At 45.4% G+C, this 20,215-nt stretch overlaps 1 protein-coding gene across 3 annotated transcripts in view; it reads left to right on the forward strand.

Moving 5' to 3' along the window:
* Window positions 1-690: 690 nt before the first annotated feature.
* The window catches only part of ARHGAP17 (Rho GTPase activating protein 17), a 181,583-nt gene continuing 162,058 nt past the window's right edge, over window positions 691-20,215 (forward strand). For 2 of the 3 annotated variants that reach the window (XM_089682415.1, XM_089682416.1), the window contains exon 1: window positions 691-879. In XM_089682415.1, the coding sequence (XP_089538541.1) occupies window positions 827-879 (53 nt within the window). In that variant the 5' untranslated portion in view covers window positions 691-826. The remainder of the gene's footprint in view (window positions 880-20,215) is intronic. The other variant, XM_089682414.1, reaches the window with a different exon arrangement.

Raw genomic sequence — 20,215 nt, forward strand, 5'->3', positions numbered from 1 at the left:
GGGAGTGTAGTCGGAGAGGAGTGAGTGTCAGCTTTTGGGTCCAATGATGAGACGTTTGTAGGAGGTGAGTGTAGTCGGAGAGGAGTGAGTGTCAGCTTTTTGGTTCAGTGATGAGAAGTTTGTAGGAGGGGAGTGTAGTCAGGGATCAAGGAAGGAGTGTCAGCTCTTGGGTCTAGCGATGAAAAGGTTGTAGGAGGGGAGTGTAGCGGGAGAAGAAGGTGGAGTGAGTGTCAGCTCTTGGATCCAGTGATGAGACGTTTATAGGTGGGGGGTGTAGTCGGAGAGGAATGAGTGTCAGCTTTTGGGTCCAGTGATGAGAAGTTTGTAGGAGGAGAGTGTAGTCGGAGAGGAGTGAGTGTCAGCTTTTCGGTTCAGTGATGAGAAGTTTGTAGGAGGGGAGTGTAGTCAGGGAGGAAGGAGGGAGTGTCAGTTATTGGGTCTAGCCATGAAAAGGTTGTAGGAGGGGAGTGTAGCGGGGGAAGAAGGTGGAGTGAGTGTCAGCTCTTGGATCCAGTGATGAGACGTTTATAGGTGGGGGGTGTAGCCGGGAAAGGAGTGAGTGTCAGCTCTTGGGTCCAGCGATGAGAAGTTTATAGGAGGGCCTCCCTTGGCAGGGAGGAAGGAGGAGTGGATCCTGTGAAGGAGGAGGAGTACTCGGGGTGAAGCCCACAGGGAGGGCCGGGCTGTGTGTGTGGCTGGGAGGTGCCGGCTCTCTCCCACTCCGGAGCCCCGGGCTCTGTGCGCTGTGTGTCGGCCTCCTCTCCGGGCTCTCCCGGCTGCTCGGCTCTTTATGGATTATTAGTGATCGGATCGTCCGGCCGTCACCATGAAGAAGCAGTTCAATCGTATGCGGCAGCTGGCCAACCAGACGGTGGGGAGGTGAGTGTGCCCGCAGGGGGGCGGGGGATGACCCGAGAATTGGGGAGGTGACCCGGGACTGGTGCGGGATCTCCTCCACCTTGAGCTTAAACAGGACTTTGTGAGTTCCAGCAAACTTCTATACACTCCTCCTGCCTGTAGTCCTTGTCCCGGGAGACTTCTGCCCCCCCTGTCCCGGGAGATTTCTGCCCCCCCCCCCCCGTCCCGGGAGATTTCTGCCCCCCCCCCTCTGTCCCGGGAGATTTCTGCCCCCCCCCCCTCTGTCCCGGGAGACTTCTGCCCCCCCCCCGTCCCGGGAGACTTCTGCCCCCCCTGTCCCGGGAGATTTCTGCCCCCCCCCCCGTCCCGGGAGATTTCTGCCCCCCCCCCCCTGTCCCGGGAGATTTCTGCCCCCCCCCCCCTGTCCCGGGAGATTTCTGCCCCCCCCCCTGTCCCGGGAGACTTCTGGCCCCCCCCCCCTGTCCCGGGAGACTTCTGCCCCCCCCCCCCCCTGTCCCGGGAGACTTCTGCCCCCCCCTCTGTCCCGGGAGACTTCTGCCCCCCCCTCTGTCCCGGGAGACTTCTGCCCCCCCCTCTGTCCCGGGAGACTTCTGCCCCCCCCTCTGTCCCGGGAGACTTCTGCCCCCCCCTCTGTCCCGGGAGACTTCTGCCCCCCCCTCTGTCCCGGGAGACTTCTGCCCCCCCCTCTGTCCCGGGAGACTTCTGCCCCCCCCTCTGTCCCGGGAGACTTCTGCCCCCCCCTCTGTCCCGGGAGACTTCTGCCCCCCCCTCTGTCCCGGGAGACTTCTGCCCCCCCCTCTGTCCCGGGAGACTTCTGCCCCCCCCTCTGTCCCGGGAGACTTCTGCCCCCCCCTCTGTCCCGGGAGACTTCTGCCCCCCCCTCTGTCCCGGGAGACTTCTGCCCCCCCCTCTGTCCCGGGAGACTTCTGCCCCCCCCTCTGTCCCGGGAGACTTCTGCCCCCCCCTCTGTCCCGGGAGACTTCTGCCCCCCCCTCTGTCCCGGGAGACTTCTGCCCCCCCCTCTGTCCCGGGAGACTTCTGCCCCCCCCTCTGTCCCGGGAGACTTCTGCCCCCCCCTCTGTCCCGGGAGACTTCTGCCCCCCCCTCTGTCCCGGGAGACTTCTGCCCCCCCCTCTGTCCCGGGAGACTTCTGCCCCCCCCCTCTGTCCCGGGAGACTTCTGCCCCCCCCCCTCTGTCCCGGGAGACTTCTGCCCCCCCCCCCTCTGTCCCGGGAGACTTCTGCCCCCCCCCCTCTGTCCCGGGAGACTTCTGCCCCCCCCCCTCTGTCCCGGGAGACTTCTGCCCCCCCCCTCTGTCCCGGGAGACTTCTGCCCCCCCCCTCTGTCCCGGGAGACTTCTGCCCCCCCCCTCTGTCCCGGGAGACTTCTGCCCCCCCCCTCTGTCCCGGGAGACTTCTGCCCCCCCCCTCTGTCCCGGGAGACTTCTGCCCCCCCCCTCCGTCCCGGTAGACTTCTGCCCCCCCCCCTCCGTCCCGGTAGACTTCTGCCCCCCCCCCTCCGTCCCGGTAGACTTCTGCCCCCCCCCCTCCGTCCCGGTAGATTTCTGCCCCCCCCCCTCCGTCCCGGTAGATTTCTGCCCCCCCCCTCCGTCCCGGTAGACTTCTGCCCCCCCCCTCCGTCCCGGTAGACTTCTGCCACCCCCCTCCGTCCCGGTAGACTTCTGCCCCCCCCCCCCTCCGTCCCGGTAGACTTCTGCCCCCCCCTCCGTCCCGGTAGACTTCTGCCCCCCCCCTCCGTCCCGGTAGACTTCTGCCCCCCCCCCTCCGTCCCGGTAGACTTCTGCCCCCCCCCCCTGTCCCGGTAGACTTCTGCCCCCCCCGACTTCTGCCCCCCCCCTGTCCTGGTAGACTTCTGCCCCCCCCCGTCCCGGTAGACTTCTGCCCCCCCCCAGTAGACTTCTGCCCCCCCCCCCCCGTCCCGGTAGACTTCTAGATTTCTGCCCCCCCCCCCCAATGTTATTGTTATCTGTGCAGCTCTACTTTTGGCTTCAGATGTCAAATGGTCACAGAAGTGATCGCAGATTCTGTGGCCTGTGAATGTTGGGCAGAAGTTTCCAGTAGTTATGTCTCCGGTATCCATGGCTAAAGACTATCATAGATGCTAGAGGCTGGTTGGATGTTTGGACAATCATGGCTGTCACTGGGTCACTAAACAGTGTGCTTGGCATATGCAGAGGACCAACATGATGCAAACGCCTCCATTTTTATCGGCAAGTACATGTACCGATACTCATGCTCAAGTACTCGCCAATATCGATTACCATACCTTTGCGGTGCAATTTGAGCCCATAGAAAATGAATAGGATCGCACGCAATTCGAACAACAATGCGGTGTCATTACTGTCCAAATTGTGTTCGTTTTCTTGCACCACTCCTGTGTGAACCCAGGCTGAAGTCACCATAACAAGCCTGGGTTCACACGGGAGCAGTGGGGGGAAAAATTGCATGTAATTCGGACAGGAATTGCTCTGCAATCCTGTTCAAATGTGTTTCTTTGCTGTGTGATTTGAGCCCATTCATTTTGTATGGGCTCAAATCACACCGCAAAGGTATTGGTTTCAGGTATTTGAACATTTGCATGAGTACAAGTGTTATCGTTCTCTGTGCTGCCCTAATTTTGGCTTTAAATGCCAAATAATTACATAAGTCAGCACAGTGGCTAAATGGTTAGCACTTCCGCCTGGCAGTACTAGAGTTGTTGGTTCAAATCCCAACCATGGCACCACCTGCCTGGAGTTTGCATGTTCTCCCTGTGCCTGCGTGGGTACTCCGGTTTCCTCTCATACCCTAAAGACATGCTGGTAGGTGAATTGGCTCCTGTCTAAATTGGCCCTAGTATTTGTATGAATGAATGTAAGTTAGGGACCTTAGACTGTACGCCTCTTGAGGGTTAGGGACTGATGTGAATGTACAATATATATGTAAAGCACTGCGTAAATTGACAGCTCTGTATAAGTACCTGAAATAAATAAATAAGTCCTCGCCCGACCTCTTGCTCTCTAGCTCCCTTGTCTCCTCCTCCCATGCTCGTCTCCAGGACTTTTCCAGAGCTTCCCCTGTGCTCCGGAATTCTCTACCCCAATTTATAAGACTGTCGCCTACTCTGCTCACTTTTAGGCGATCTCTGAAAACCTATGTCTTCAGGAAAGCCTATCCTGCCATCGGCTAATAATGGAATCTTCTACTCTTCCTACCAGTCCATCCCCCACAGTTACGACCTTTTGTACCACTAGCCCCTCCCTCCTAGATTGTAAGCTCCGAAGATCAGGGCCCTCCTAACCCTCTTGTATTGAAATGTGTTGTTGCTGTATTGTCTCCCGTTATATTGTAAAGCGCTGAGCAAACTATTGGCGCTATATAAATCCTGTATAATAATAATAATATATAAATCCTGTATAATAATATATAAATCCTGTATTATAATAATATATAAATCCTGTATTATAATAATCTATAAATCCTGTATAATAATAATAATATATAAATCCTGAATAATAATAATAATATATAAATCCTGTATAATAATAATATATAAATCCTGTATAATAATAATAATATATAAATCCTGAATAATAATAATAATCCTGTATAATAATATATAAATCCTGTTTAATAAGAATAATAATAATATATAAATCCTGTATAATAATATATAAACCCTGTATAATAATAATATATAAATCCTGTATAATAATATATAAATCCTGTATTATAATAATAATAATAATAATATATAAATCCTGAATAATAATAATAATAATAATAATAATAATAATAATAAATCCTGTATAATAATATATAAATCCTGTCTAATAATAATAATATATAAATCCTGTATAATAATAATAATCTATAAATCCTGTATAATATATAAATCCTGTATAATAATAATCTATAAATCCTGTATAATAATAATATATTAATCCTGTATAATAATAATAATCTATAAATCCTGTATAATAATAATATATTATTCCTGTATAATAATAATATATAAATCCTGAATAATAATAATATATAAATCCTGTATAATAATAATATATAAATCCTGTATAATAATATATAAACCCTGTATAATAATAAATAAATCCTGTATAATAATAATAAGTGATCACTAATTCTGTGACCCATGAAAATTAGGCAGAAGTTATATTTCCGGTATCCATGGCTAAAGACTATGATTGACGCTAGAGGCTGATTGAATGTTAGGACAATTATTGTGTGTAAAGAAACAAACCGAGGGCGCACAGGCCTAGTGCATTACCTTCTAAAAATGAAATTTATTGAATAAAAAGTGGTATACTCACAAAGGAATAAAATCAAAGGCGCATCACTAGAAATACAACATGGTCCAATCTCCCTAGATGGTAGCTATTAGGGGACCTCCAAAATGTCTGACGCGTTTTGAGGTAGAACCTCTTCCTCAGAGGCTGTCACTGGGTCGCGAAATGGTGTGCTTGGCCTGTGCAGGGCACCAACATGTTGCAAACACCTCCAGCATCTGTGTAACTGAGGAAAACAAAAATTGCTAAGCTTTACCAGGAAATTTGATCATTCCTCCCACTGAAAAGCCTCAGTCAATGTGCTTCGCTGTTCCCCACTCCAGCGCCTTAAGGCTCACACGAGCGCTTTTTGATTTATTATTCATCGCCTTTGTTCACCAAGCTATTAATCGCTACACATAGGCATTGGGGACGTAGCAGCAATCCATTGTCCAAATTTGAGGCATTGTCCTACTAATAGCGATCACACATGTAAACATACGAAAAAAAAAGAAAAGGGGTTTCCTGATCAGTAGCAAACATCCCCAGAATTGCAAGATCAATAAAGGGAAAAGATCCTCTATAGGAATTGGGACTTTGAAGGCATGAATGTATGCTGAAAAAAGTTTTATCAAAAGTACAAGCTTTTTATTGTCAAAAAATGATTCTAACACGTAGACATACCATATAAATACATCATCCAAAGTCATAGTACAGCATCACCAAAGTATAAATTGCATGATAAGGTGATGTTACAACATTATAAATGGCTAGTCATACTGGGTATCATTATCATGCAATTTATACTTTGGTGATGCTGTACTATGACTTTGGATGATGTATTGTATGGTATGTCTTAGTGGTGCACCGAAATGAAAATTCTGGTACCGAAAATTCAAAATGCACTTGGCCGAAAACCGAAATGCGCAGTTTTTAAAAATGAATATATATTTTTTGGAAAAAAATACACTGTGATTAAAATTCCACGCTCGTGGAATGGTGTGAAACTGCGGTACTTAAAAAAATCTCCATTGGTGATGCTTTAAAAATGTCTACAGGTTAGCTGTGTAAAGTTACAGAGGAGGTCTAGTGCTACAATTCTTGCTCTGACGTTCATGGCGATACATCAGTGTGTGGTTTGAACACCGTTTACATATGTGGGCGTGACCTACGTATGCGTTCACCACTACGTGCGAGCACGGGGGAGGGGGTACTTTAAACTTTTTTTTCTTACATTTATTTAATGTTTTTTGGGGTTTTTTTTTTGCACTGTCCCTTTAAAACAAATGTTTAATCACTTTTATTCTTATCACAAGAAATGCATGCATCCCTTGTGATAGAAATAATTAGTGACAGGTCCTCTTTATGGAGAAATATGGGGTCAATAAGACCCCACATCTCTCCGATACAATGTAAAGCATTGGATTAAAAAAAAGCATTGATCTACAAAAAATAAGTGGCCGAAATGGGAAACAACATTGGTCCTCCAAGGGCATAGAGATGAGTGTTGGCCATCTTTCCTTCACTGATCTCTATGCCCAGCGCCGGGATTGATGGTTTCTCAGGTAAGGCTGAGAACTACCGAGCGGCAACCGGTGGTGGCGGCGGCGAGGGGTGGGGTTTTTTCAACACCTGTAGCGGGTTTTTTTTTTTTTTCATTGTGTTTTTGGCTGAAAGGTTTCGGCCACCGAAATTTCGGTGCATCCCTAGTATGTCTAAATTTTTTGACACAATAAAAAGCTTGTACTTTTTTTATAAAACTTTTTTCGGTGTATATTTATATTTAGTCTCAAGTTCTATAGGGGGTCTTTTCCCTTTATGTACGCATGTAAACATGGGGTACGCATTGATATGCCCTGTGTGAATGAGGCCTAAAACTCTTCTGACCGGCCGAACGCAAACGTGTGGCCTCCTGGTGCATGGGCCTAGACGCTGAGCTGCCGCACATTTGCGTTCTATTAATAAAAAAAAAAAAAAAAACGTGCTGAGAGCACGCGCCCTGTGCGCTCCCAGCACACGTCTGGTACTCACAGAAAGGTCCCGATCTCCTCTTTCGATCGTGACCTTTCCCGATCATGTGTTGGCATGTCACGACGGTCACATGACCCTAAAACCCAGCCCCACCTCCGGGCTTCTGAAACCCTTAACCACTTGCCGTCTGCCTGCTGTTTATAAACGGCAGAACGGTGGCACTCCAGGGGCAGGTTGCCATTCATAAATGGCACCCGCCATTTCTAGCTGTGCGCACTCCCTGGGCACCGCGATCCGGTGCCCGATGTGTCCTCTGGACACAGTGAAACGCCGATCGTCGGACGGGACCTCTGTACGAGGTCCCGATCATGTGATCACTCATTGGTCAATCGGTGATCACATACAAAGTAGTAAGCAAGATGTCACTTCTGACATCATTGCTTACTACGTGTGAAATCTGTGAATGATTACCGAGATCACATAGTACAGGGCTATTCACAACAGCCTTGTACCATGTGACAAGCTGTGACCAATCACAGCTAACTCAGTAGTTCTCAATGGCTGCAAGAATGCAGACAGAGAGGAAGAGAAATGATTGCTTTTACATCCTGTATGGGTGTAAAAGCGATCACTGTAAAAAAAAAAAATCTTCATCACCCCCCACAAGTAGTACAGTGTCACCATGGTGACACTGTACTGCTAAGGTGACAGTATGTAAAAAAAAAAAAAATAATATAAAAAATAAAACAAAAATGTTTAAAAATTATAATTTTTGGTGATAAACTAATTCGGCTTATATTTTTTTTTCTAAAAAGATAATGGAATATATTTTGGCCAAGATTTATGATGAAAGATTATTTATTTGCAAAATTTTATAAGAAAAACACTTTTTTTTTCAAAATTTTTGGACTTTTTCATTTACATAGCAAAAAAAAAAAAATCCCAGCGGTGAATAAATGCCACCAAAATAAAGCTTTATCTGTCTCAAAGAAATGGTAAAAAATTCATATGGGTACAGTGTTTCATGACCGCGCAATTGTCATTCAAAGTGTGATAGCACTGAAAGCTGAAAATTGCCCTGGACAGGAAGGGGGAAAAAGTGTGCGGACAGGAAGTGGTTAAAGGGCTGGGAGGCGCCGGCGCAAAGGGGTTAATCGGCCTTGCAATGGAGAGGACAAGCCTCTGCGCACATTTACATAATGGGACACGTAAGCTAGGCCTCATTCATCAAATGTCCTGAGGAAACCATTTTCCAGATTTTACCTTCTCTTCTCCTAGTGCAGTATGAAACTGAAACCATCTGTCTGCCATGCACGGCAGAGACCATTTTCCCTAAAACATGATAATAAATGAGACCAATTGCAACTTTAGTCTGCGCTCTGCACTGTGTATGTTCATGGCTGGCTGCCATTGTTGTTTGTCTCTTGCTATGGCCTTCTCTGTTCTATCAGCTTAAGACTTCTTTAAACATCTTTAGTACCATACTCCTTATCTGTCAATTCCTTTTTAAACCTTTCATTTAATCCACTTAAGTGCCCTGTGTTGGTAATTGGCTATGGCCCTATGTGCTGACAGAATCTGTGGTGTTGTACAAAAACTCTAAGTCTGGCCATACATGATATTATTTTCCTTTAGATTTACCAAAACCATATAATAGGAGGTCAAACTTAACCACCTCCCGTCCGGCCGTTGTATGGTGGCAGTGCAGGGTCGGGTGGCCGTTGTTATAAACTGGCTCCCCGTCCAGCGCACAGCACCGCGATCCGGTGCCTGCTGTGTCCTCTGGCCACAGTGGAACACGGATCGTCGTATGATCATCTGATCACTGATTGGCCAATCAGTGATCACATGCAGAGTAGTAAGCAAGATGTCACTTCTGACATCATTGCTTACTATGTGTGAAATCTGTGAATGATTACCGAGATCACATAGTACAGGGCTATTCACAACAGCCTTGTACCATGTGACAAGCTGTGACCAATCACAGCTCACACAGTTGTTCTCAATAGCTGCAAGAATGCAGCTATTGAGAAGGAGAAATGATTTAATTTACAGCCTTTATGGGTGTAAAAACAATCAGTGTAAAGGGCTCGTTCACACTTGACTGTTTTACCAACACTTGCCAAATGCCCCTATAGCGTTTGGCAAGCGTTGGCCTGGCGTTTGCGGAGCGCGCTTAAGCGGCGGTTGCTAGGCGTTTGCCGAGCGTTAAAAACACCCTACAAATGCCTATAATGAAGTTTGAATGGTGTTACTGCTCCGCAACCGCACCGCAAACGCCGGACGGGCATTTGCGAAGCGGCACCATAGACTAGAATAGGAGGCTTCAACGCCTCCTGACTCGACCAGAGGCGTCCGTTTTGCCGCGACGCTAACGCTCCCGTTAGAACAGCACCATGCAATGTGCAGAATTTTGCGAGGCGTTTGGGAAGCGGTAAAAACGCTTCCCAAACGCCTTTCTGCCGCCTGCACACAATGCTAGTGTGAACGTAGCCTAAAAAAAAAAGAAGAAAAATCTTCATCACCCCCCACAAGTAGTACATGGTGACACTGTACTGCTAGATTGACAGTCTGTAAAAAACAAACAAAAAAACCCCCATAAATAATAATATAAAAAAAAATAAAAATGTAAAAAAAAGTTTAAAAATTATAATTTTTGGTTATAAGCTAATTCGGGTTTTTTTTTTTACTAAAAAGATAACGGAATACATTTTGGCCAAGATTTATGATGAAATATTATTTATGTGCAAAATTTTATAAGAAAAACACTTTTTTTCAAAATTTTTGGACTTTTTCAATTACATAGCAAAAAAAAATATAAAAATCCCAGTGGTGAATAAATAACACCCAAAATAAACCTTTATCTGTCTCAAAAAATGCTACAAAATTCATATGGGTTCAGTGTTGCATGACCACGCAATTGTCCTTCAAAATGTGATAGCGCTGAAAGCTGAAAATTGGCCTGGGCTGGAAGGGGGGGAAAGTGTCCGGACTTGAAGTGGTTAAACACTTCCCATTTGTATGTAATCTCTCTTGCATTACATAGTTGAAGGTAAATCTAAAGGATAGGAAAATTGCTAATGCTGCCCATAGATATCTGATTAGATCGATGTTCTCTGAAGGCCCTCATCCTATATCGATTCTGAAGAAATCCTACATTTGCAGGCCTAGACTCGGCTGGATTACTAAATGAATGTATAGGCTGACATTGGTACAACCCTCATAGCTGCCCACACTGACACTGGATAGGCCGTGGCATGACGCTGGCACTGTATGAATAGGTGGCACGGCTTGCCTGTTGAATTGGATTATTGAGGTTTTATTATTGAGGCTTTTTTCTTTACTGAGGAATATGTTTAACAGTCAGGGGCGGACTGACAACTCATGGGGCCCCCGGGCAATAGGGGATCATGGGGCCCCCTACTGACCCCAGGCCCTCGGGCAATAGGGGATCATGGGGCCCCCTACTGACCCCGGGCCCTCGGGCAGAGCCCGATTGCTCGAATGGTCAGTCCGCCACTGATTAAGGTGTTTCTACAGCCAAAATGTTTTTGTTATTTCTAAGTTTTGGATATAGCAGGGAAGAGGTAGGCAAACTGGAAAATACAAATGAGGCATTGCAAGGCGCTCACAGGCACAGGCTCCCAGAGGCAAAGTATGATGGGATTTGTAGTTTCACCACAGCTGGAGTGCCAGTAGAGAATGGTAAAAACCTCTCAAGTGTCTTCTTTTTTTTTGCTGCCGATTTCTTTTCAGTTCCTCTAATGCAAACACCTCAGGAAGTGACTGTAAATCTCTCCTAAGTGAATAGAATTTTCCTCTTAGTTGAATGATTTCACTTCCTGTAATAGAAGGTTATCGGAAATTTGGGATGCACAGATACCAAGTATTTTCATCTCGTACTCTTGAAATTTTTCCCGAAACCGATACTTTGCGGTGTGATTTGCATCCTTTCAAAGGGAATTGGCGCAAACCACACTACAAAGAAAGGCATGTGACTTGATCAGGAATGCGGTGCCATTGTTGTCCAGACTCCATGCACACCGCTACTGTGAATCCAGGCTTGTCATAGCCCGAGTTCATACAGGAGCGGTGCAGGAAACTTCCCTACACCGATCCCATACAACTAAAAGCAGCTTCACAGGTCTGGGGATTTGAAATCCCCCCTTGGCTTTCTCTCCTCTCCATGTAGTGGGCTAGACGGCTTTTGATTGGTCAGCATCATCAAGTCGCTGACCAATTAGAAGCCATCTAGCTCATACTGTAATCCCTGTGGCATTCCCTCCTCTCCTTGCAGTGGGCTAGATGGGTTTTGATTGGTCAGCATCATCAAGTCGCTGACCAATTAGAAACTATCTAGCTCATACTGTCATCCCTGCAAGGAGAGGAGAGAAAGCTGCTTCACAGTTCTAGGGATTTGAAATCCCCGCGGCTTTCTCTCCTCTCCTTGCAGTGGGTTAGACAGCTTTTGATTGGTGAACATCGTCCACTCGCTGACCAATTAGAAACCATCTAGCTCGTACTGTTATACCTGCAAGGACAAGAGAGAAAGATGCTTCACCGTTCTGGGGATTTGAAATCCCCACGGCATTCTCTTCTCTCCTTGCAGTGGGCTAGACGGCTTTTGATTGGTGAGCATCATCAAGTCGCTGACCAATTAGAAACAGTCTAGCTCATACTGTCATCCCTGCAAGGAGAGGAGAGAAAGCCGCTTCAAAGTTCTGGGGATTTTAAATCCCCGCGGCTTTCTCTCCTCTCCTCTCCTTGCAGGGATGACAGTATGGGCTAGACAGCTTATGATTGGTCAGCACTGTTACAGTGCTGACCAGTCATAAGCCTGCCGCGAGGAGAGGAAGCCAATGGAATTTCAAATCCACAGACCTGTGGAGCAGCTTTTAGTTGTTTGACATCAAGGGATCGGTGCAGGGAGGTTTCCCCGCACTGCTCCTGTGTGAACTCGGGCTATGACAAGCCTGGCTTCACACAGGAGCTGTGGGGAAAACGCATACAATTTGTACAGGATGCCACTGCCTTCCTATTCAAATCGCATGCCATTCTTTGGATTGCTATTTGCGACAATTCATTTTGTATGGACACAAATCGCACCGAAAAGTATCCGTACTGTGTATTGGTAAGTACTTGACCAAAAGTAACGGTACTCGTACTTGCCGATGATTTAAAAAAAAAAAAAGGGTATCGGTCCCTATCGGAAATTTCTCCTAAGTGAGGGGAATTTCCCTCTTAAGAGAGTTGGATGATTTCCCTTCACTTCTTGTAATGGAAACACCTCAGGAAGTGACAGGAAATCTCTCCTAGTTGAGGGGAATTTCCCTCTTAGAGAATTGGATGATTTCACTTCACTTCCTGTAATAGAAACACCTCAGGAAGTGACAGGAAATCTCTTCTAGTTGAGGGGAATTTCCCTCTTAGAGAGTTGGATGATTTCCCTTTACTTCTTGTAATGGAAACACCTCAGGAAGTGACAGGAAATCTCTCCTAGTTGAGGGGAATTTCCCTCTTAGAGAGTTGGATGATTTCCCTTTACTTCTTGTAATGGAAACACCTCAGGAAGTGACAGGAAATCTCTCCTAGTTGAGGGGAATTTCCCTCTTAGAGAATTGGATTATTTCACTTCACTTCCTGTAATAGAAACACCTCAGGAAGTGACAGGAAATCTCTTCTAGTTGAGGGGAATTTTCCTCTTAGAGAATTGGATGATTTCCCTTCACTTCCTGTAATAGAAACACCTCAGGAAGTGACAGGAAATCTCTTCTAGGTGAGGGGTATTTTCCACTTACTTAATAATTGCCCTTCACTTCCTGTTCTGATGGCAAGCGTAAAATGTTGGCTTTTCCTTCACTTTCTGTCCCGGTGACAATAGGACACGTGGGGTGAATCACCTCAGTGGGGACACAGGAGGAATAACCTGACCCAACCCTTCAGTAGAACCTCAAATACTCTGTTCTAGATAGACTTTAAAGTGAAACTGAAGTCATTTTTTTTTTTTTTATTTTAAATTTGTATCTGTTTTTCCCGTTGAGGTAGATTCCCTGCTCGCGAAGTCACAGTGACCTCTTTTTATGGAGACACAGCAATAAAAACACAGTTTTTTTAATAAAGTAGGTATAGGTTTGAAATGTTTTAGGGCCAGTTCACACTCCATGCGTTTCAGTTGCTTGTTTTCTGCATCCAAAACGCACAGAAAGTAGGATATGTGGCTGTCAATGTCATAGTTCACATCAGTGCTTGCAGTTCTAGTGCGTTCCCGTTGCAGAAAAAAAAAGTACAACAGGCTGCATTTTTCCTGCACAGAACTGTACTGGAACGCGGTAAAACGCATAAAAGATGCACTGGAACGCACATGTCTCTATTTAAATTGAAGAAAAAGAGGGGAAAAAAAAAAAAACAGAACGCATCAAAAATGCACATGCAGGAACGCATCTGGACTGCGTTTCTATAGTGTGAACTGGCCCTTAGGGCCCAGGCAGACTTGTGTGTTGTGGTAATGGGTGCTAAAATGCATGTTTTGATGTGTGTGGCCACAACATATGGTGAACGCACCTGTAGTGTGTGCGGTGCTATGCGGTGCCACTCATTGCGAATTGCACCCAACGCATCGTACAGTAGAGTCCAATGCACAACGCATACACTTGTTTCTCTTCCTTTTTTTTTTTTTTTTTTTTTTTTTATGTTAACCAGAAACAGAAAACATTTTCAGTACATTTTTTGATCTGTTGTGGTGCATTGTCAGTCCATGATTTGTAGGACACAATTCACGTTCAGGCATACCATAATGCACGTGTATTAACGCTCTGCAATGGGATGCTCAAATGTGAATGGGCCCTTAAAGCTGTAGTCCAGGAATGGATTTTATTGCATAGTTACATTTGTCCAGCTGGGCATTTGTGCTGAGGGATCCAGAAGACCGGGTGGATAAAAAACGATGATTTAAAAAAAAAAAACAATTTTTTTAAATCAGATTTTTTTTTAACCACTTCCAGTCCGGGCACTTTTACCCCCTTTCTGTCCAGGCCAGTTTTCAGCTTTCAGTGCTATCACACTTTGACAATTGCGCGGTCATGCAACACTGTACCCATATGGATTTTTTAGCATTTTTTTAAGACCGATAAAGCTTTATTTTGGTGGTATTTATTCACCGCTGGGATTTTTATTTCTTTTGCTATGTAAATGAAAAAGTCCAAACATTTTGAAAAAGTGTTTTTCTTATAAAATTTTGCAAATAGTATTTCATCATAAATCTTGGCCAAAATTTATTCCGTTATCTTTATAGTAAAAAAAAATAACCCAAACTAGTTTATAACCAAAAATTATAATTTTTTAAACTTTTTTTTACATTTATTTTTTAATTTTTTTTTTTTTTAGACATACTGTCACCATAGCAGTACAGTGTAACCATGGTGACGCTGTACTACTTGTACTTACTTTACACTGATTGCTTTTACACCTATAAAGGCTGTAAAAGCAATAATTTCTCCTCTCTAGCTGCATTCTTGCAGCCATTGAGAACTACTGTGTGAGCTGTGATTGGTCACAGCTTGTCGCATGGTACAAGGCTGTTGTGAATAGCTTTGTACCATGTGACCTCTGTGATCATTCAGAGATTTCACACGTAGCGAGCAATGATGTCAGAAGTGACATCTTGCTTACTACTCTTCATGTGATCACTGATTGGCCAATGAGTGGTCACATAATCGGGACCTCGCACAGAGATCCCGCACGACGATTATTATTATTATCGGTCCGGACACAGTGGGCACCGGATCGCGATGCTGCGCACTCCCAGGGAGCACACACAAGCAGGGTGCGGGGAGGCCATTTATAAACGGCCACTCGACCCTGCACTGCCACCGTCCGGCCGTTTATATACAACGGCTGGACGGGACGTGGTTAACAAAGCAAAGCAGGGAGAAAAAACAGTAAAGAAAATGCAGCACATGTAACTCACATTACTTCTTGGGCACAAACTTAACCCTTTGATTGCCCCTAGATGTTTACCCCTTCCCAGCCAGTGTCATTAGTGCAGTGTATAGTATTAGCACTGATCATTGTATTAGTGTCACAATTGTTCTCAGTGTCAGTAAAGCATTGTACACATGATGAGGTGTTTTTTTTTTTTTTTTGTCTCATACTGAAAATGAAGAGATTACTAAAGTTACAGAATACAACTTCGGAAGTGATGTAATATATTGTATTCTTTGAATTCTGAGCATGTGCTGTCTTGGTCGGTTGATTATTATTTTTTTTTTTTTTACGGACGAATACTGTACTGATTGAAAAAAATATGCTCATGCTTGTCCCTTCGGATAATTTCTCATGAACTGTCGGAAAGCTGTGTACTGACGATAAGATTATCGGACGATCGCTTTGAAAGTTGTATTTTTCAGCCGATATTCTCATTGTGTGTACAGGACATTAGTCAGTTAGTGTACCTCCCAGCCAGCGTCAGCTAGTGCCAGATTGATCGCCACACTATCACAGTCCCACTATAAGTGGCTCAACCACTCCTGGGAATGGGACAGATTTTTTTTTTTTCTCACTTTTCTGTACCCACAACGACAGATTTACCACACTGGAAGTGAGAATCTGTAAAAGGGGCCCACAGGAATAAAAATGTGACAGGGGTACTAGCCTTCTTCAACTTCACTGAAAAGTGTCATGTTGATCTGTGTTGCTTTTAGAGATTTCTGCTCCCTTTATAAGGGGAAGAAGTAAGGGGAATTTGGTTTAAAGGAGCCCCAGAGAGCCCGATCAAATAGCTAGTCGGTAGGCAGTTTGAGTTTATAGCATGCACAGAATGGTGACAACGCTGCCGATTCATTGCCTCGAAAAATTGCATGGACAAGATTTCTAAGATATATTCTTGCACAGAGATGAAGAGTGGCAGAAGGGGTTGTATTGAAGAACAAGTTAATGCCATTTTTTTCCCAAGATCCCGTTCACCTCAGTGCAATATAATGCTCATTTCTCAATGCACGACAAGAAGTTTGCCATTGTTTGCTATAGGGCCTGCTGCCATACATCGAAAATACTACAGTTGCTTTTATTGGTGCATCATTTTGTGCCTTTGGCTCCATGGGCTTCAATGGTACTACATGAAATACTTGAAAAACAGGCATCAAAAATTAATAGAAATGCAAACGCAAAGATATGAACCTTTTTATAAACTTCAGGCAGATCACTGCAGCCTGAGCTGGTTGTTTATCAGTACATGGAAAGTTTCTGTATTCTGCACAGCTAAATTCTTTTTCTTCGTTTGAACAGTTAATGTTTCCATGGATTTAACTTTTTTGGCTTAGCCTCAGAGGAATTTGAGTGGGTTGGTTTATGTCATGACTTCCTTGGTCTGTTAGATTTGTTTAGTGTCTCTAGGCAAAACCTTTTTTTTTTTTTTTTAAGTTTTGGATTGAGTAGGCAAATGTTAGACCCCCTGTCAAGCTTTTGCTATTTGTTTTCTCTGCTGGAGAGATGTACTGATGCCCATTGTCAATTTTAAAGTTAATGGTAAATTTTCCAATTGGGACAACTGTTCCAGAGACAACTGTCGAAGAAGAAGATTTCCCTTACTTTGGAAAGTTTCAGGTTTCAACGCTAGTGCAGTGGAATAAAGATTTGCCTCCATGCTATACAGCAAAATATCAACTGGCAGACATTTCAATCCTTCCATACTCTATCCAAAACAAGGCTATACATACACTTTAAATTGGACCTTCACCACCTCCACCAACTTTCCATCATTTTGCTCCACCTTTCCTCCTTTCACGCAATCCTTTCTTGCATTTTAGTAAATTTTGGGTGACTTCCCCTTCCTGGGATCACGCATTCCATGTGGCTCTGGGGCAATCTACAATACATGTACCAAGTCCATCAAGGGGCCAGCTGTATTTTGCTGGTTCTTGCAGCTGGTCCCCTGATGGTATGGCATATATGCATCATCAGGGGTCTGGCTGAAATAAACAGGAAGAGACAGCCAGCTCCTGATGATGTCACAGAGAAAGATGGCATTTTGGGACCTGGTGTTCAGTAAGGGAGCAGTGATGGTGGTGTGGGACCTGGTGTTAAGGAATGGAGCGGTGTGGGACCTGGTGTTCAGTAAGGGAGTGGTGATGGTGGTGTGGGACCTGGTGTTCAGTAAGGGAGCAGTGATGGCGGTGTGGGACCTGGTGTTAAGGAATGGAGCGGTGTGGGACCTGGTGTTCAGTAAGGGAGCAGTGATGGCGGTGTGGAACCTGGTGTTCAGTAACGGAGCAGTGATGGCGGTGTGGGACCTGGTGTTTGGTAACGGAGCAGTGATGGCGGTGTGGGACCTGGTGTTCGGTAACGGAGCAGTGATGGCGGTGTGGGACCTGGTGTTCAGTAATGGAGCAGTGATGGTGGTGTGGGACCTGGTGTTCAGTAACGGAGCAGTGATGGTGGTGTGGGACCTGGTGTTCAGTAACGGAGCAGTGATGGCGGTGTGGGACCTAGTGTTCAGTAATGGAGCGGTGTTTTAAGGCTTTTTTTTTTTTTCTTATTTCTTTTTGTGAGCCTCTATGCGTATTCAGGCTTTAGAAGATTTATTTATTTTTATTTTTTTAACCAATAGAAAGCAAAAAGGTCCAGGAGTCTAGTTCTTACAGGCTGGAAATGCTAGAACACACTTGATTCAAATGTTTTTAGGTGTTCTTATTGAAGTCTATTAAGGCCAAAAATGCCCAAACCTGCCTCAAAAGTAGATACGCAATATTCCCAACACACATATTCCTGAAAGTGGCTGTTCAGTATTGATGGGTGCTGTAGTGACCGCAGGCTGGGAACAGTGGATGATCAAAACGAAGAAATGTCAACAGGACAACAAGGATTCCTTAAACGGGTTGAAAGCTTTAATTCATGGTCACATGGTAAACACAAAGGCAACGTTTCGGAGCCATGCAGGGCCCCTTCAACAGACAAGATCACTTGTCTGATGAAGGGGCCCTGCGCGGCTCCGAAACGTTGCCTTTGTGTTTACCATGTGACCATGTAATAAAGCTTTGGACCCGTTTGAGGAAGCCTTGGTGTGCTGGTGACGTTTCTTCACTTTGCCTCAAAAGTAGCTTGCATTACTTTTGGAGTTTCAGCCATTGAGCTAAAGACATCTGCGCGATGACACTGTATGTGAACAGTTACCATTGAAATACATATGATTTTGGCTATTCAGCATTTTGAAGCTTTGAGCTACCAAAAGCTATGATGTGAATGGGCCTTAAGGAAGCCGTCGCTTCTGTTGTTTGCAGAGACTTAACTGAATATAATAGAGGTAGCCATTGTATTGGTTGGGCAATCATTATGCCTTCATCAGGTTGAACATGTCCTACACATTGATCCCCACTCTACTCAAATACTGTAAACTAGGGGCAGCAGAGAGGCAAGGGGCACTTTGTACTAGGTGACTCGATGTTGTCCCTGCTTTGATAAATTATTATTATTATACAGTATTTATAAAGTGCCAATAGTTCGCTCAGCGCTGTACATTACAAAGGGGGACAGAACATGTGACAGAACAATACCAATACAATGCAAAAGATGAGGGGATTGAGGGCCCTGCTCTTTCGAGCTTACAATCTAGGAGGGAGGGGATGGTGGTACAGGAGGAGATAGCTGTGGGGGATGGAGTGGTAGGAAGAGTGGAGGAGGTTGGCAAGTTAGCAGGGGGTGGGGTAGGCTTCCCTGAAGAGATGGGTTTTCAGGGTGCGCCTAAAGGAGAGGAGAGTAGGTGATAATCTGAGGGGTTGGGGCAGAGAGTTCCAGAGGATGGGTGACACCCTGGAGAAGTCCTGGAGGTGGGCATGGGAGGAGGAGACCAGGGAACTAGAGAGAAGGAGGTCGGGTGTAGACGAGGCGCTCAAGGAGTTTAGATGTAAATGGGAGCAGGGAGATGGGTCTAAGGTTGTTCGGGTCATTGGGGTCCAGGGAGGGCTTTTTAAGTATGGGGGTGATGTGTGCATGTTTCAGAGGGGAGGGGAAAGTGCCTGAGGAGAGGGAGAGATTGAAGATGTGGGTGAGGGAGCTTAGGATGGAGGGGGAGGGAGGTCGTAGGAGTTGTGAGGGGATAGGGTTGAGGGGGCAGGTGGTGAGGCGGGCATCAGAGAGGATCTTGGAGACTTCCTCGATGGTAGTAAGGTCAAAGGTGCGGAGTGTTGGGGGAGCTTCAGTATGAGGAATGTAGGGTGGGGTGGAAGAGGAGGTCAGAGCAGTGGTGGGGCCGTGGGAGAGGGGTGGTGAGGGGGTAGCTGTGTGAGAGGGGACAGGTTGAGAGGGCATGTGAGTTGTGGCAATGTCCTTGCGAATTGTGTCAATCTTGTTTTTTGAAGTGATTGGCAATCTCAAGGGCAGTGAGTGAGGTGCTGGGTAGAGGTGGGGTGGAGAGAGTAGAGAGTTGAAGGTGGAGAAGAGTCGGCGAGGATTGGAGGAGAGGGCCTTGATGAGGGTCAGGAAGTAGGTTTGTTTGGCTGCTTGGAGGGAGGAGGTGTAGGTGTGGAAGGCAGATTTGTAGCGGGTGAAGGCTAAAGGATAAATGGTTAGGCTACATCAGGATAATTCACATAAACCTCCAACCCCCCTCCCCACAAGCAGTATTACATCATCTCAAGGTAAATTGGCTTCACGAGAACTGGATTATCTGGCCCCTTCTGGTGGAGCAGCATGCTGGGTCTTGTAGTTTCTTACCAGCCTTTGACTTCCTTTTACCTGTTCTACAGTGAAGCAATTCATTACTTTTACTTTGGCACTTTGTAGCTTATAAACTGGGCGTTTGCTGCACATTCAGGTTTAACCCTACCTGCGCTCTTCTGTGGAATACTTCAAATTCCTTTGCCATTAATAATTCTGCAGGAGTGTTCTGCTACAACAAAGTTTGGTATTCTATAGGTGGCCTGTATTTGTCTTGGCTTCTGCTAAAAGTACTATGCTTCTAGCAACAAATGATGGAAGATTTTTTTTTTTCTTAACTTTGTTGTGTTTTTGTTCTTTGGTAGATACTTATTAACTTGGTTACTCACCGTTGAGTGGCAGTGTTTATTTAGCACTGAAGACATTACATCAGAA

This window comes from Staurois parvus, unplaced genomic scaffold, assembly GCF_062004578.1.
Source record: "Staurois parvus isolate SC_StPar_1 unplaced genomic scaffold, SC_StPar_1.0 ptg000289l, whole genome shotgun sequence".
Classification (NCBI taxonomy): Eukaryota; Metazoa; Chordata; class Amphibia; order Anura; family Ranidae; genus Staurois; species Staurois parvus.